The sequence below is a fragment of the Pieris brassicae genome, chromosome 6 (assembly GCF_905147105.1).
Source record: "Pieris brassicae chromosome 6, ilPieBrab1.1, whole genome shotgun sequence".
NCBI classification, from domain to species: domain Eukaryota; kingdom Metazoa; phylum Arthropoda; class Insecta; order Lepidoptera; family Pieridae; genus Pieris; species Pieris brassicae.
Window position 1 is genome coordinate 20334665 of NC_059670.1, and position 19641 is coordinate 20354305.

The 19641-nt window shown below is 33.3% G+C and overlaps 1 protein-coding gene across 2 annotated transcripts in view; it reads left to right on the forward strand.

Annotated features, from left to right (window-relative positions):
- LOC123710863 (chloride channel protein 2) overlaps positions 1–19641 on the forward strand; it is a 63884-nt gene that overhangs the window by 14450 nt on the left and 29793 nt on the right. Inside the window, exon 1 of one of the 2 annotated variants that reach the window (XM_045663126.1) lies at positions 2481–2674. The exons of the other annotated variant lie outside the window; for it this stretch is intronic. Within the exon in view, the coding sequence (XP_045519082.1) occupies positions 2591–2674 (84 nt within the window). The 5' untranslated portion in view covers positions 2481–2590. Of the gene's footprint in view, positions 1–2480; positions 2675–19641 lie in introns of those variants that run through there. 2 annotated transcript variants of the gene reach the window in all.

Sequence of the window (19641 nt, forward strand, 5' to 3'; positions counted from 1 at the left end):
TAAAATAGCGTTTAAATTCTTGAAAGCCCGGCAACGTACTTCTAAGCCTTTTGGCATTAAAAATAAAATAAAATTGTGTTTATTTATTGTAAACAATACATTATAATGTGTAAGATTTGGGAACGCTTTTAAGTAAAAACTACTTGTCATTCCCAGCTCTTCCATCACCAACTTTATTAATTTCATGACAATTTTATTATAATTGGATTTTTTCCTATTTTAAAACTGTTTACAACATCTCCCATTTTTTTTAAACAGAAGGATTAGGTGACGCGTAACACGCCTGAGTGTGTGATGGCCTCAAGAGCATCTTCAACTCTTCGTAAGGTCTATTCATAAGCAGGTATATGAAAGGTATTGTAAAAATGCGCACTATCAGATGTCAAAAATCATTCGAAATTGATGATACCTCTAGATGAGATTCTGTTTAGTCTCTGTTATAAGAAGAATATACTGGCGCTGGTCAGTATTTACCGAGTTATTACCGAAACAGTAATGGTTGTTAATAAAGTATGTTCTTAGTACCTAAGGCAATAATTGTGTGGTGATCGTATGGAGAGGGGTTTGAATAGACTAAGAGAAGTAAAACGTGTCGTTGACAACAATGGATATGTGTCGCCCCAGCTCACGGCCATCCAACTTCCGCACGATTTGCGATCTTACATCCATACAATGAGACGGCTATTCCATGCGTACTACGTTTACACACTTTATATCGAGAATAATTATTTTATTTTTAATATAAATAATGGATAAAAGGGCTGGCTTCAATAAGGCTGTCTGGTCGCCTTTGGTGCCTTTGGGCGAGAGATCACATCCACATCTCTGGGCAGGTACTCTCAAATACTACTATCTCAGTGTACTATGGAGTGATCTGAAGACCTCGTTTCATCCCGTACTCAAACTTTAATCCTCATCACCTTGATGGCAAATTAGTGAACCGTGGAACCAACTCCCAGTGGGGGGTCATCCCTGGGAGATGACCTGTAATTGTTTTAAAAAACCAAACCACCCAAAAAAATGGGTGTTCATGGGCTGCGATGGCCCCTTTTTGGGCGTTTGCCCCCTATCCTATAAAAAATACGTTCACTAGAAATTAAAGGATTTTAATAAAAAAATTTAAACTATAAACTATATAACTTCTGTTACCGTATACAATCAAGAATTTCACCAGAAGAGTGCAACATATAATATACTATTATCAACTTCATTGTATAATGAAAAATACTTGTTAGAAATGTTACTTTAAATAAGATATAATATTACTATACTATACTATAATACGAGCTAACAGTAGAAAATAATGGAAGCATATGAAATGGGCCTGTATGTCATAGGACATATAAATTACTTATTATATATATTATACTGGGTGTCAGCAATAAAGGCTCAATAATAATAAAAATACAACTATACATACCCAATGCGATATTTGTGTGACTTCATTATCGTAACATAGGACATTTAACGCCTTCACGAATTCGCTCAGAGAATATATGACAATATCGGTCGTTATGAGACAGTATTAAGCACTCGCAACGCCTTCAGCCTGGTGCCACAAATTCGTTTTGCCCCTAGGGACTGCAAATGACCTTCGTATGAATCAAAATATTTCATCTTTATCGCTCACTTCCTGCTACTATAATACTACCTAATGATTAATTTTCGCCAAAAATCACGTGAATAATTATTTAGTGATGTGAATTATCGATATTATTATCGACACTCGAGGACGCTCTAAATTGTAACGTAAACTGTGGTAATGTGCTCCAATGATCACCGGTAAGATTGAAAGGTGTTTATACACTATCCCCTTATAAAATTACTGAACTATCTAACTGAACCATAATGTAAACTAAAAACTGTGTTTACACTATGATGAACAAATAGGGTTTAAAACGTTTTCGTTAATATTATGTTAATACATATATTTAGCAAGCAGACTATATTGCATTAAGGAGGGTTTCGTGTGTAATTGTGTTTTTCAAATAAAATGCTTTGCTTGCTTTTAATTGACTAGAATGTAACGATAATTTTAAGAAAGGATATCCTTTAACATTGTATGAGTAGGTAATACCTATATGACGTCAAAGTTACGTACTGTTTTTCTTTGCTCAGCATATCGTGAGCTCGCGTCTTAAGTTTCAGAATTTCAGTGCGCGGGAGTAAAGTAGGACTATTATATCAGTTCACCTGAACCTGCGGTCTTAGACGATAGGATATGGGAAATAGAGGGGGAAAACGAAATTGTAAAATGAATTAAAAACAAGTGTCGGTGAAGTGTAATTTGAAAATCGAATTTTGCATTAGGTTCGAAAATAGAATCCGGATTTTTTTCTCGTTCGATTAAAAATTATTGCGAACATTTGAATTAAGTACAATATTTTTGAAATAGGAATTCATTGAGTATTAAAATTAGTTAAAAATAATACAATACAAATAACTAACAAACACCTAACTAACACCTAACCTAAAATAACTAACTAACAATACAAATAATTAATAATTTCCCTTAAGCATTTCAAACGATACATCCGAATTCGTTGGAACAAATTAAAGTGAACGTTAATTATATGAAAACCGACAAAATATGGTGAAATGGAGGAAACAACAAAAACTCGTGTCTGGGGACACATCCGAGGAGGAGATCGGTCACCATTATTTAAGCACTTTGGTAAGTGAAATATTAGACACTAGAGGTTAATAAAAAAAAAACAATTTCAACGGCTATAGACTAATAATTATGTAAATGGAAGCCTTGAATTGATAGTTTATTGTAATTAAGAATTTCCTTATAAAATACTTTGATAGTGTAATATCGAAGATAATATAATAGTCGAAGATAAAATTCTTGAAGTGGGAAACGAAAGGGAGGCCGGCAGATGGGAAGATGGGAGGGTTGAAGAGGCTGTTGCCAAAGTACAAGCTATAAATAAATAACCGTTTGCTATTAAGTATATGCTGATATTTACTTTATATTTAGCATGTAAGCTAAACGGCATAAATATGTATTATTATTTATATTTATTTATTTACACTTCTTTACCTTATACAACAGCATACATTTACAAAAAAACAGGTTACGTAAAATATTTGGCAACGGGCGGTATTTTTGATAACAAGCGATTTCTTCCAGGCAACCCTAGTATGGAAGAATTAAAAAGAAACCTACCGAAGGTAAAACTACAAGAATATAAAATAATTTTATTAAAAGTTATAGCAGTTACCAGTAACACTCCCAGTAGCAAAGATTAGCCATAAGTCTGATGGGACTGGAATCCTTAATAGACATTCAATATCTTAATCTAAATTTTGATTTAATAGACTACTCTGAGTACGAAGACAAGTTACTTATAGCAAATTTTATATTACGCTTTGTAAAATGCTATCAACGATGTATCAATGCTATCAATGTAAATATTTGCGAAATCAATCTAATCACGTCATCAAACTCATACAAACTTTACACCATTCTACTAAAAGCGCTGCTTTACATCACAATGTTAATTTAATTTGACGGAAAGGGACGAAAGAGTACGACAAAAGAACAAGTAGAGTTATTTGTTTAATGAAGCGAGCAGTAGAGCTCACGAATGGCATGGGCGTCGTTGCCAAGCCCTGCATACACTTGTGAGATTAAGGAAGACTAAGTAAAAGCCTAGCTCGAATTGTAACGCGTGGATGAGTCCGAAAGGAGTCTAACCTCATTTCAGGAAGCGAGTTGACCGGCGATGTTATTAAGTGGTATGGAATCCAGGATGAACTTGATATACGGTTTCTTACGCTTGGTTTCGAAAGAATGACTAAACTTGCGAATTTATCTTGAATATGTTCCTAACAGATTTCAAAAGTGTATTTTAACTGCGAAGCATGTATGTTGTTTTTATCGTCCGTTCTATTCAAATTATTAAAGCAAAATCAAAAACACTCAATTACTTTAAGTTGTTCTCCCTGTTGACTCTACCCTTCCCAACAATAAGTAAAAAGAAAACGTGTCAAAATTTTAAACCTCAACCGTCGCGGCATCTTGGACTTTCATCGATGGCTACGTCAGAATACGTGATGAACTATTTAACTTTAATGCAATTAACAAACCTCAAATCGGTAATTATTGTTACTTATCGTGTCGAGTTGAGCATGTGATCGAGTGCTAAATTAATTTTCACACTGTTTATCACTGTTCAAACAAAGCGAATTTTGTATGCCTTTTTATGAGGTGGAAATATTTTAGATTTATAAATGGTATCTTTGGAATTTTATACGTATACACGGCGAAGCATTGTTTGAAGACAGACTGCTGACAGAACTGTCGTGGGATTTGAGGTCTTATATTATATATATTGACGTGTCAATATATATATATATATAAGACCTGAAACTCGACAGTAAACATCTTTATATTTGACTTAAGAGTTAGGAGTAGTTCGGTCAGCCACGCCGGTTCTCTTTAAGAAGAGAACCGGAACAGAAGGCTGTTGAGGATTATTGTGAAAATAATCAATGGATCAATGTGACAGGACACATATACACATATAGAAAATAAATATTTATGCCTTCCTAACCTATTTTGAGGTTTCTATAGAAAGGTGTATCTAAGGGTACCACTTGTGGCGTAGAAACGTTGCTTTGTTCTAGTGTTGTCCCTATAAAATGTATTAAGATTCTGAAACTTAGAATTCAAAATCAGTATTGTTTATCAACAGTTCCAGTAACCTCAGTTGTTTATTTCTCAATTGTATTATTGTAAACAAAATATTCACGTGATTTAATTAAGGAAATATTGATATAGATAATGTTATCAACACGAGTTGAACTCGTTTAATGATATTTGGTATACCCTTTTAGGGTTAATATTTATTGTACTTACTGTCGTCGTATCATACGATATTAATTAATTTATATGTATGGAATATGAAGATCCTATGGACGAATGTATGGCATGGATTTGCTGAAAATCTTAATTATGCGACATACTTGATGCTGCAGCTATGCTTGACGATGTTTTGTAGGTTCTTCTCCTGTTGCACTCTTTATCTGTGAAGTTCGTGTAAGGTGCCGCACAACTTGCTTCACTCTCTCATGTCTTCGGCAAGCCTCTCCGCCCGGGTGATGGTAAGACCTGTAAGGACCTTTACTTTATCAGTCCATCGAGTGGGGGAGCGGCCGGAGATCTGGTGCTCTCCACTCTATTGAGTTTTTCTAAACTTTCTGGATCCGTGAATTTTCCATGTCCAAAACTTAGGTTGCGTTGGTAACAAAGTGGTGAAAGACTATTTTTTACCTGTCACGGTTTATTTCCTTAGCTCTACGGGGAATTCTCCAAATTCGCCTCCACTAGCACATTTCCAGAGCATCTATTTTTCTCCTTTCCGATTCAGCGCTATAATTTTGTAAGAAGGACAAGATGCAAGCTGTGGTTGGAAGTTAAAACTAAATAGTTTATATACGATTACTATTTTTTTTTCTTATATCGTGACATAAAAACATTATGCAATCACAATCGTTTGCGCAATTTTAAAGTGTCCTTGGAGTTAGAATAAAACCTGATTGTAATTTGATGATTGGGTATTTTTTTGCGTCTAGGTTGAGGTTTAAAATAGTTTGTGGAAGTTTTCTGATATTTATAAAACAAATTACTGTAAGTAACGATCGTTATAAATGTTGGTATATTTTATTGGTAGGTAACAAGTATGGCTTTACACTTAAAAAATAAATACGTAATTCGTCGGTACGTCACCTTTATATTGAACTCATAAGCAGGTTAGGCAGACATGACCCTTTGTCACACGAGTGAATCATACGGAAGCATGTGTTAAAATTGTTGGTGTTGGAGTTAAAAGTCCACTTTAATCGTAATAAATGAATACGGACAATTGTACGGTGTTACGAAAATTTAAGAAGTTGTTCACTGAGGCTCAATTCATTTTTTAAATTCATATATCATTATTACTATAAGATAACATACTTGTTATGTTTATATGTTGTAAAGCTTAAAACTCCATGTCAGCTGCTCCGATTTGAGTAATACATTTTTAGTTATTCCGTATTTTTTTGGAGAAAAATATGAAAAGCAAAATTCAAAATTTTAGATTTAAAAACTGTTGGTATGTAATTACTTAAAAGTTAGGCTAAGTAAAATCATTTTAAATTATTACTTATATATTAAATTCTCCTGTCACACTATATGTATAAATGTTTGTTCCCATACTCCTCGGAAACGGCTCGATCGATTCTTATGAAATTTTTAATGCATATTCAGTAGGTCTGAGAATCGGCTACTATCTATATTTCAAATCCCTAAGTGATAAGCCGTTTCCACCCCAAAAAGTTTTTTTTATATTTTTTGGATAATTATTTTTGTATTATTTATGATACAACGTACAAAAATACATACAACCCTTAATATACACCTCTCTTTTATTAATCCCTATTTTTTATTATATTAGGTAGGTTATTTTAATTGAACTAAAAAAATGTTTCCTACAAATAATATACATAGCAAAACGACGTTTGCGGGGTCAGCTAGTATTATATCAAATTAAACTTACTATAAGGTAATACAGTCTTCCGGGCTCGTATAAGCCTTACTCACATATAAAATAATATATATAGCGTATAATATAATATAATAATATATATATCATATAGCGAGGATGTTTTAATGTAGAAAATATTAGAAATTCGCTTATACCAATCTGTGTATCTATCAGATAACTGAAATCCCTTAGTAATGCTTAATTAGCAGGTTACATTAACCTCGACTTCTACATCGCGTGATCTGTCAAGTTCACTTGTCCTGTGACATTGGTAGTTTCCTCACGGATGAACCTTGCTAATTTTCCCGATTATACTACAGAATCCTGAAGATAAGTTTTTTTGTTGGGAGCCTGTGATAAAATATTCCTAGAAAGATTTATTGGAGCCGTGCTTAGTTCGATAAGCATTAATTCCTTTCCTGTGAATTTGTTTCATCCAAGCTTCGAACGCAGGACTTCGCCACAGAATCGCAAGCTTTACCATTACGCTAATTTCTAAAAATACCTATAATAATTATTTTTCAAACGTGTATCAAATTAATCATTGAAAAATAAAAATGAATAAATCGGTGGCTACTACCCTTTTAAGGTCTGGACCTCAGATTTCCCTATCTGTTTCATGAACATTTGTCAATCATCAGCCTCCTGTGGCTGACACACGCCGTCGACTTTTTGTGTCGTTTTCCTTCTTGTTTGTGGGAATGTTAAATGTGACATAGAAAGAAAGTCCATTGGTGCACAGTAGGGGATCGAACCTACGACTTCAAGGATGAGTCGCACGTTGAACCCACAAGAACTATTGAACTATTGAAACGTATATCTATTGATAATATTAGTCATGACTGAACCTGGACCGGGGTTCGATTCCTTGCCAGAAATAATATCGGGTTAAATGACACATAAGGTTGTTTATAGATATATCTAAGAAAAGCAAGTGTTCATGCCTAATTAAAAGATTATGGAAGACAACACCGTAGCGTTTTAAATGAAAAATATCATTGAAGTATGAAAAAGGTCATAAAATAGAATTGCTTTTTAAAGTGCCGATAAGGCTTAACATCAACAGCCTTGTAATGCATAACATTAATCTAAGGTAATTCACTCGAGTAATTCCACTTCACGTTAATTATCAAGAGTATAATTAGAAATATAAATTGTTTGTTTAAGTAAGGGAACTGTCAAAACTCGGTAGATTTGTGACGTTGGTATTTAATGTGAATGTACGAGTCAAGGCTGTACGTTTTTCTTACACAGGCTTTCTTAGTTTTATATGCGAGGCGAGTACCTAAACCGTCGAGCTTCCTTACATAGCAATTAACTAAATGCTATGATTTACTGATGTACGTAACTCCTATGAATTACGCCCCGTAGCCAGACGTTGTCACTCTCTTTGACTGTTACGTTGCCTTCATTCGTTACATAGCAATTAACATTTAATTTTTTCGCTTATAGTCTATTTTTGTACGCGACCGGTTAATATAGAGTAAAACTAAAATCTCTATTAATTTAAGTACGGGTCATTGTACAGGGAATATTGCTCCAAAAATGTACCTCTTATTGAAGAAAAGGAATTCAGTGGATACAATTCAGTCTTATCAAATAGTTGTGCACGTCTAATGATCTTCGGTTTTATGAATCTACGGGCTTATTAATAATAATGGTTACTAAACATTTGGTACATATATATTTAATTTCACCAAAGTCTAGTCAGAAGCTAAAATAAGTCTCTAACCTATGCTTTCATAAATCAGTCTTAATTTGGCAATTAATTGTGAGTGCATTGCTTTTAGATAATAAAATGACTCTGAGTTTGGTTTGAAATTTAACTAGTAATTTAGTTTTAACCAGTGTTTGTTAGCCTTGCTAAAATTCTTATGGACCCCATGAAACATACATAATGTTTAATATCTAAAATTGCTAAGAGAAAACATTACGAAGTTCGTTAGCTAAACTGATAGGTTTTAGGAAGAAATTACTTGAAAATTGTTAACGAAACACAGTAAGTAGATTTTGAAACATATAATGAAAAACTGAAACTACAAATAATTATTAAAAAATAAAAATTAAAGGCGAATTTCAAATTGCCCACTCTAGAAGCTAGATGCTTCGTTGCTGACCATGACGGTCAGATATGAGCTGCTGATTAAAGAGCGAGATCACTTATTCCACGTCATTAAATTTGCATCGACATCCCTACTCATCAGCAATGAAGCAACAGCAATGAAGACGGTTTGTGCAAGAGTCGTTTTAAGATTATAATTGGTTGCTATGGCAACGCTAGTGTTGCTAATACTGTAGGTTAGTTCTTGAAGTAAGTATTGTTTACCTCATAATACATTATATCCTGCTCTCCCACGCTTGGTAATTGTATAATAGTTTCATCTGATATTTCAACTTAAGTTACCGGACACCTACTTGTATGCAGAATTTAATGCGGATACTGTAGGTAGGGTTTCGTTTTCTTGATAGTTAGGTTATATAACATATACTATGAGAACTGGAATAACAGGAAGCCCTCTGATAGAATTTTTCGGTAGCGCCTTCTAATATGAAACTAGAACGAGCTATGTAATTCTAGTTGGGAAGCAGATACTTTTTCGTACTTTGTAAAGGCAACATTCTGTAAAATTAAAATAATATTTTTTTCATATCATAAAGTTCGTGTCCTAGATTTTGACTATTGCGGGGTACTCCATTGTGAGGATGATGCATGGATCCGCATTCTCATGTATATCCTTTCTATAATATATTTTGATCTGATTGTTCTCATTGTAACATATATGATGTTTGAGAACAAAAATAAAATAAAAACAAAGGACAAGTGATTACTGATTTGATTTAATGATGTATCTGTATTTCTACTAGTTGGAATAACACGCCGAAACACATTAAAAAAGACATCTTAAATAATAAATAAAACATTAAAAATAAGTAAATATATAGTTATCAAAAAATACTTTTTTTATTACTACAACGAAGAACACAGCGAGTTACTAAAAATTAAGTTCACTTTTTTTACATATATTTGTCTTTACTAAGACATAGAAAATTACCTAGTTAAGTCTAACCTAATTTACTTGTTAGATTTAAACCATTAGAAAGTGTCCAATAACATTTCTTCCATTTATTAACACTCTTTTCACTTACCACTGTTTAGCACTTAAGACTGACGTGCACTTACACTAATTCACTTGTTCAACTGGCTTAGTCCTTATCAGTCGTCGCACTAGGCCTGTGGTGTCAAGGAGTTGAATAGCCTCGACATTCACGTGATGGTGGAGCCTATATTCGTGGCCCCAGCAGTCTTTTTATTATTGTAGCAGTCCGCTAGTCCGCTGCATTAAGGTCCCTATGGAGGTCCTGATTGCGAATGTACCACGGAGCAGTTATGTTCATGATAAGTTAACATTATTAAGTACCTGACTATCACTATACCTATTTTTGTACTGAAATATACTTTAACAAGTATAAACAATGATTTTTCTTTACGTCTATTCGTAAAACAACCAATTAACATTGCCACCTCGTTAGGTGTAATTACGTTGTCATTATAAACACATATTTTATTCTTTGAGATAACTATGTCATTAACTATATGGTTATTGCTGTTATGAATATTTTAACTTGGATTTTCATATGGTAATATGTCTAGTAAGATTTTACATTTTATCTGCCTCCTTAGGTTTTCCAGGCGAAGTTCCTGGGTTGGACTCGGCTTAACAATGTTTCAGGTCAAATGCAGAAGGACACAGGAATCTGTTATTTTCTCGGTAATACTAGAATCTTCTACACACTTTACCGAGTTTGTAATCAATTGATATATTAATATGGATGGGATAATAAGTAAAAACCTTTATATTGCTAGTAAAAACTTTACGAACCAATTCGACTTAGGGTCCCTAAAAAGAGCGTACCAATTCTTAAAAGGCCGGTAACGCACTCGCGCCAACATAATACCCTCTGGCATTCAGTGTCCTTGGGCGGTATAACTTTTCAAACTAAATTTGTAGTTGGAAGTGTAAATTTTAGGTTTAGTGTAATTGTCATGTAATATACATGACAAAAAAGAGTGTAACATATACTGTATAAAATGTATAATTTATAATGTGGTTTACATTAATAAATAAATAAATTAGTGAACTTTAATTATTTACTATGACTAGCCAATATAAAGCAAAAATGGTTGTTTGTTCCGCCCCACCGGTTGGATGATATACCTTAGATAACCTTGTAATGGAGTATAAATCGATAAAAACTTATCTTAATACCCCATAAAGAAACGATTTGAATCACAAAGAGCGTCCCCGTAACTTGCATAACAATAAATAAGTCGTGATATACAGATGATCGACACATTGTATCATTATTAACATACGCAACTGTATATTATTTTGTTTGTTTAAGTTGTTATTATAAATCAAGGTATGACAACGACCTGTAAGAGCCGGCGTCTATAATAGACTAAAGAAAGATCGTATTTGTGACTCAATATACGTTATCAGCCTGGACTAAACATCGGAAAAGTCGCAAGTCAAAAGCAGTAAGACACAGTCCCCGTATGGGAACAATTTATGCAGTATAAGTTATCTTATTTATTTATTTACCCTTCTAAGCGCACTAGAAAACAATAAACATCTTTTATTATTTATTTGTGAGTAATCTTACAGCTATACACATTATAAAAGAAAACACTTGGACAAATATTCAAAGCCAAAACAGATTACATTGATAAACAACGTATACGAAACAGAAAATATAAGTCAATTGAGTACATTAATAGATTAAAAAAATAAAACTGAATATTTAAAAAACTTTAACTTAATATTAAAAAAAATAAAACCATATTATAATAATACACTAACTATCGTGATCATATTTTACTATGTACCTGCATATATGTAAGATAACAGCTGTATCATAATATTTATTGCTTGTATATGACAGCCGACGTTGATTGGATATAATCGATAAGAAATAAATGTAGGCTTTATTCGAGTACTACATAATCAGAATTAGGTACATTAAGTCCTTGTCATCTTTAACATACACGACCTCTGACGGAGTGAACGGCCTCCTCTAAATTCATCAACTCGTCTCCCATCCTAGCCAATACAGAGCATAATCGATATACAATCAAATACGTTTACGAAAACACCGTTTAGTACATACGGGTTATGTTGACCAAAATCAAAGGTCCCAGCAGGTAAAAGTATTAGGTACTTAATATTAACGTCATCGGCTATTATCGCTATCAGTTTACGACTAAATATGAGTTTCCCTTCTATATCGTTATAATAGATTTTGACTGTATTATAACACATTGATGACCGTAGTGCCGACGTCCAAATATCAACATAATATTATTGAATGTCTAAATACTAAAAGGGCACATGTCACATTTTAACCCAATTTTTTTTATGCTTTAATCACTAGTCAACACATATCTACACCGTTTTCTGTCGAAACAGCACTTGTCCGCCCTTTACACGAACAGTAAACGACTTGTCTATTTTAACTAAATACTAAAACGGCACTTGTATAGCATTTATAATTGGCCTGTAGAATAATAAGAATAAAACTAGAATAAGAAGAATTATACTAGAATAAAACTAATAGGTGATAACTATAGATGGTTAACGAATACATTATAACTTTTTTGATTGTGTTTGATTTTATTTAAATATTACTTAGATTGATTACTATTTAAGTGGTAAAAGAGCACATGTCCATGGTAATACATACCTAATTACTAAAAGGTAACTTGTCCATGACATTTTTATGGCTGTTTTTAAGCATTCAAAGAAAATTTGCAACTTTTTCATATGGATTATGTTGTCATGTACATTCTCAATAGCATACATAAAAACCAAGTTTGTATCTTCATTCTTTCAAAAACTATACAGTCATTTCTATCTCCTGTAAATTTTCATTCAGAAATAAATAGGGGACAAGTGCCCTTTTAGTATTTAGACATTCAATTTACATATGGACTTCGTCCTTGTCGAGCGAAGTGGGGTGCAAACTAGTATATCATTTATTATTCACTAGCTGCGTAGCCTTTCATATAAGGAACCTTTGTGTCAACCTTACCTTGCTTATCACAACTGAATTGTGCAAGATTTATGAATACAATGCGCCATAAGGTAAAATTTACGATCGAAATTGAATACTAAACGCCTGTCAAGCCTAGTGCATGTATGTACTATACGTAAGTGTGCAAAATACTAAAGTTTTATATAAGTACATACAAAGTGTATGAAAAGGATTCAGGATTTTGTCCGTTAGTACTATATTACAAGCTTTCAAAGAGTAACTGTGCATATAGGAGAGGCGACCGTGTAATAGATTACCTATATCGCATCTGAACAACTGTCTACGTGCAAACACGATAGAAAGATGGAAGCACAGATATAGTATCGGCAAAATAGCTGCAATAACTAAGTTATGTTCCGAATGTTGTTTCGGCCTTTTCAATAATTAAACAAATAAATTCAACGGGATGGATTACACAGATGTTTACAGGTCACGGTGGATATTTACAGGTACAGAGTTCAAAGATCTGACAGTTCTTGTAGCAATACAAATGAAGTGTTGACATGTCGTGATCGATAGTTCAATGTATGGATAGGTATAACACTGAACACGATATGGAAATGAGGTTTTTATATAGGATAGAGATGAAAATGTTTCTATTACAGACGAACTTAAAATAGATAGTGTTTAACAGTAGGTTAGTGTTCATCTTCATCTTTCTGAAATTAGCTGTAAATATTATACGCAAAGTTGTTAAAAGAAATAGGTTGTGCTTAATCATCCTGGTTACCAAACATCCAACCAATATCCTTATATATATATCTTATATATCCTTTGGGATTTACACTTAATAAAAGCATAAACCTAAATTTAACATAAGCATAAATATATATATATGGATTGAATTTATTTTAAAGACAATATATGTAATCTGTAATATAATTCAAAAATTCTGATTAAAATACAGACGAGAAGAAATGACTTGAGCAACACTTACATAAACGCGTTTGAATCACGGCTATTCAGGTGAAGGCTATTATCGGTATTTGCAAGTGAATTATAATATTTGTAGTGTAATCTTCACCAAATATTGTACTAAACCACCTGAATTAGCGCTGGTCACGCGGTAGCGTTATCGTTAGCCGAGATTATCTGGGTTAATATTTAATATTTGAAGGGATTTATTTGTAATAAATTTTACGACCAATAAAAACCTCTTTACACTAAACTATTAAGCCAGTATAGTTAAATCATGTATTCCAATTAGACCACTTACAATGACACTTTTGAACGTTAAATAAAATATAAAGATGATTCTACTTGCCCCTTCCAGAAGGCAGTTTCGTGTGAAGAAGAATGGAAAAGAAACTCCACACTCACTCTTTTAAAATAGGATTAAAATATTTGCATACATCAGTTAAATAATTATATGTGGAGACAATGTACTCCTAGAATAAAACTACTATATTGAATTGTTAGTATACATGTTCCTCATATATTTACAAATATCGACACCGTAGTAGTACAATACAATAAAGAGTAATAAAAAAAACAAAAAAAACAGTGTGTGAGATAAATATAAAATAATTAGTTTGTATAAAAATACGGAAAATTTGATTTTGTCAAGGTGATTGTCCTGTGGAGCCGGACCAGCATGTTTCCAAGCATTCTTATCTTCGATATCATCTTCTATATATTGAAAATTCTCATGTCACAATGTTCGTTACCATACTCCTACGAAACGGCTCAACCGATTCTTATGAAATTTTTTATGCATATTCAATAAGTCTGGGAATCGACTACTATCTATATTCCAACCCCCTAAGTGATAAGTGGTGTCCACCACAAATTTTATATTTTTTTAGAAAAAAAAAATATTTTTATTTTTTTTATGATACAACATACAACGCTTAATTGTCACCCCTCTATGATCAAGCCCTATTTTTATTATAGCAGATAGTTATTTTTATTGAACTAAAAAAATGTTTCCTATAAATAATATGGCAAAACGGCGTTTGCCGGGTCGGCTAGTAATCCTCTAAAAGAAGAAAAAAATTAAAGTAGTCTACGAGCCAAGGCTCGTTGTTCATTTAGTCTTCCTTGGAGCGATATTCTGAATAGTCGTAGATACGCTCCAAGAGTATAGCCAGACGTGGGCATCCTCCTCAACTGTTACATTGTATTGATTCGTTACATAGCAATTAACATTTCATTATTTATATATATACTTATATTCGACTTATGTTGTACGCGACTGGTTAATATAGCGTAAACATAAAATCCTCTTTTGTTTAAAGCACCGATGACCAAGGAACCGTAAATAGTCTTAAGATAAACTTTAATTCGAGTTAAGCTTTGTTAAGCTGTTCATTTCGTTGGTGAGAAATGCTATCAGTAATTTTATAAGCCATACTTTACAGATGACAATTTTATATCGTATGTGAAGATTTGAAATAGGCCTCCAAACTACATTCAGCTCTGGTTCCGACAACCCAGGTCAATCCACCAGCTGCGATCTCGTCAACTTCTTCACGGTCACTATGTTTATTGGTGATTCGTATAGTAGTTCATTAAGCTTAGACAATTTCTCCTATCCTGTGATTGTATGAGTTTTCAACATTTTTATATGTTTTGAGGGTATCGTATCACCTCGACCTCCGTGGTTTTGCAACTGAGCATTTCTTAAGGCACTTTGTGGAACCAGCCGCCCGCTGCATGTATTTCTGAACCAATTCGACGATTCGATTGAAGAAAAGAGCGTAATAATTCTGGTTTTACTATGTATTTATTTATATTATAGAATAAAACTTTAAAATAATAATTTGTTACATTAGAAAAGCGCTGTGGTTTATATAAATGTTACCACAGCAGTCATGTTTAGGAAACCGAAAAATAAATATAAAAATTACTTTTTATGTTTGTTTACGTAAGGCTATCTAATAACTGATTGGGTAGTCCATTTAGTATCCACGCTAGCAACTATCTCAACGTTTTCTTGCTTTATACGTAGAGCAAACACTCTAGATGTACAGAGCCAAACTTGTCTTACTGCTGGGGTCTGAACGTCATGTTCAACTCTTTTTTTATGTCATCTCGAAAAGAGGCCGACAAGAATTTTATTTCAATATAAAACAATATATTGCACATATATATATAATTCAAATAGCCTTGCACTTAGCTTGATAAAAGATCTAAATTGCAATAGCCTAGAGTATGTTGTGAAATTTATTTCGCAGTTACTTGCAAATATTAAAGATAAGTGGATAAAACACGAACTTCAAAATAACCTGAAAATATTACATTACAATGTAAACAATCTAACTGTATATCAAACTGGATACCTAGATTGTCCTTATACAAGAGTATCTTCTTCCTATCTCAAAAACGATTTCAAATTTTTGGGAGCCCACAGCACCGTGAATATTCTTGAAATCCCACCCCATAACTCTTCCTTTCATGGCGAATCTTTTAAGGTCCTCTGCAATGAGGCTATGGCATTCACTTCCTGTCTCTATTCGCTTAGCTCCTTCTCTATCTTCCTTTAAATCTCTACTGTACAAACCTGCCCACATCGTATGCCTAACTGATGTGAAACTGACCTTAAACTATCGTGATTCATGTGCACTTTTTCTTTTTAATGTGTCCTTTTCTTTAATATTGTCCTGGTCAGTTTTAATTGTTTTGTTCGTTTTGTCCATATGTCTTATTTATTTTTAAGTTCCTTATCTAATGTTATTTCACATTGGTTGCCTGGAAGAGATCGCCCGAAAGCGATAGGCGACAGTTGCTCTCCTTTTGATTTATTTCAAATGTATTAGCCTAGTGGCTTCAGCGTGCGACTCTCATCCCTGGGATCGTAGGTTGCTGTGCCCCAGATCCATCCATGCATGCCATTTAACACTCGCTCGTACGGTAAAGGAAAACATCCCTTAGACTCAAAAAAGTCGACGGTCACCTACGTGCCTTAAAAAATGATCACGGAAGAGATACAAAAATCTGAGACCCAGACATATATATGACTAGCTGCCCCCGCGAACTTCGTTTCTCCTTAATGTGGTTTTAGTTAGCCTTAATACCGTGATACGAAATAATAATTTCACTGTATTATCGTCACTATAGTTTGAATTTGATTTATTTCAAATGTATATTTCTGTATGCAAGGATGTGTTAATAAATTAATTAAAGACATAGTTTTGATTAATTATTCTAATCAACAATCTAAAATCTGAATGTCTTGTTTATGAATTGTGAAACTGTGTAAAATAATCTACTTTATAATCATTATTATTAAATTGTAATTTAGTTACTAAGGACAAATCTGAATAAGATTGGTGTTCTGCAACTGTCTCATTTCAATTTTTTTTTAGTAGTAGCTGTGCCTGACATGTTTTTCTTATTCATAGAATTAAGTGGTATCACTACTTGCATGCCTATTTATATTTGGCTGATTGTGCGGATATTTGTAGTTGATCGATCTAACCCCTGTACCACTATCTTGGCAAATAAATGTTTTATTTATTTGTTGATAGTTGTAAAAGTTTACACGATATTAGTCTTGAGAATTGCTTAAGAGAACTGCTGGTGCTCGAACTGAGCTGCTCTTTCTAATATGGTTTTAATTAAATAAACGGCCTCTAAGATTTAAACAAGGTTAAACTAGTCGAGGTTCGTAATTTGCGGAACTGAAGTTCAACGACCTTAGCTTATGTAATGTTTTGATTATATTTGTATTCTTAATGCTAATTAATTTCTTCTTTTGATAACAAAGATGAAAAAAAAACTTTTTTTTATTGGTAGTCATTAATTAGTGATTTATGTTTGTCTAGTAGTATGCACTTTGGCATTGAGAGTGTATATGGCCGGCTGTATCACTTTATATCTGGTAAGCCCTGGTAAGCACGTTTGCCCCCTGTTGTATAAAAAAATTACAGTTGACCAAAATTTATCGTAATTAATCCAATCAATTATAATTATGATCGCGTATTTGCAACAACTTCGAATATTGATTTAGTTGAATATTTATGCGATAAATTTAAGGAAAAACTACTTTCAATCTTAATGAATATATTTTTTAATAATCCTAACCTTTATCATGAAATTAACACAATTTATTTATATATTAATATACTTTCAATCAAAAGTCCTTCAAAAGAGGCAGCAAGGTGCCTTCATAACGCGTGCCCGCCTTCCCGTGCCCACCTGGATGCCAAAGGTCGCCAGCGCCATCTATTACTCAGAAAGCGAAACTTGTGTGAAATTGCTGATATCTCTATTTTTCTACTTCTATAGCAGTGTTAGCCTAGTGGCTACAGCGTGCGACTCTCATCCCTGGGATCGTAGGTTGCTGTGCCCCAGACGTGCATCCATCACATGACATTTAACACTCGCTGGTACGGTAAAGGAAAACATGCAAACATTAGACTCAAAAAAGTCGACGGTCACCTACTTGCATTAGAAATGATCACGGAAGAGATACAAAAATCTGAGGCAAAAATGATCCTTAATGTGGTTTTAGTTCGTTTCTCCTTAATACCTTGACACAAAAGAATAATTTCACTGTATTATCGTCACTATAATTTTAATTTTATTTACACTTCGGTCTAAGTAACACGTGGTTGGCTATGCTAACACCAAAAATTCAAAAAGTAGAAATAATTGAATTTCACGGTATTTCGTTTACTACAAAATGAATTTAACTTTAGCCTCAATAACACGTGATAATCATGATATTGAATTGTAGCTTATATGACACGTTTGTCGGTTTACCATAGCAGTGCCATCTATTGATTACTTACTCAATCCAGTCGAAAAGTATCGACATCTGTTAGAATCTTTTGGAGTTAAGAGATAATTGTGACTGTCAATTAATTAGAGACAAATAATTTGCAATAAAATAAAATTGCGACTATGATTAAAGATCTAAGCTATCCTATCTCTTAAGTTGGACCAGACTGCTCACAGTGTGCCATTTGAAATCGGTTTAGGAGTCCATCGCGGACAAACATCTTGACAGGAGATTTATATATATATATATATATATATATTAAGATGATAAATATGTTTAAAAATTGTCGGTTTTCTTTAGACAAAATGTAAAAATACGATTATAGGTATAAAGTTCTCTTATACACAAAAAAAAGTGTCTACTTTGACTATGTATAAGTCTAATTACTAAACACAGATTTTATGCAGACTCCATTCATATTTACGTTTTAAATACGTCAGCCTATTGAGCCATTGTCATACGCATTGTGAGTACAATATTAATCAGCTGATTCACAATGTATCAGTGAAAACGAATTGGCACAATGCGCAACTTTGAATTGAATAACTAACCATAGTATATCTTGGGAGTGTTGTGAATATGTGTACAATTAAAATATTTGTAAAGATTTTTTTTTAACTTATGTACTTTTAATGACGTTGTGGTTTATGACATTTTCTTGCCCGTTTTTCTCAGAACTAGGCCTGGTAGTTGTGCGAACGGCTGGTGTAGTCTTGCTATTTTGAAAACGTTTTTCACATTCATAAGTATGCGCGTCTCAACTGAATAAACTTATTTCGATTGATTGATACCATATTTGTCGTAGAATAGAAGATATTTAAGCAATTTTAAGAATACAAGTTCGAAGTAAGGACCTTACTCTTACACTGTACCTTTTTTTAAGGTCCTTATAGGTAGGTCCTACATAGTATCTGCCTATCAGGCAGATCTCTGGCATCAAAATTCCCTTTCCCAATAAGATGCTTTATTTGCTTAAAAGGCTTTATTTGCTAACAAAAACAGAAAACACTCGGCGTGGTAAGGTCGCAATTGCTAGCAGTTTCGCGAGCGCGTACAAATTTAATCAGGGAAGACCTATTTACGCCTTGCTCGCCCTGAATATTATTGAATGTGACTGATATGTTTAGTTGCACACTATTAAAAATAGCATTTTAATTTGGATACTTTTACATTTTAATACGTTTCTATTAAAATCAATCAGGTATCTGTGTGCCCTCTTTTGGTGGAGCCCTCCTCCAAATCCCACTATTCCTGTCTGCACTGTGCTGCTCCTGAAACCTGTTGTTT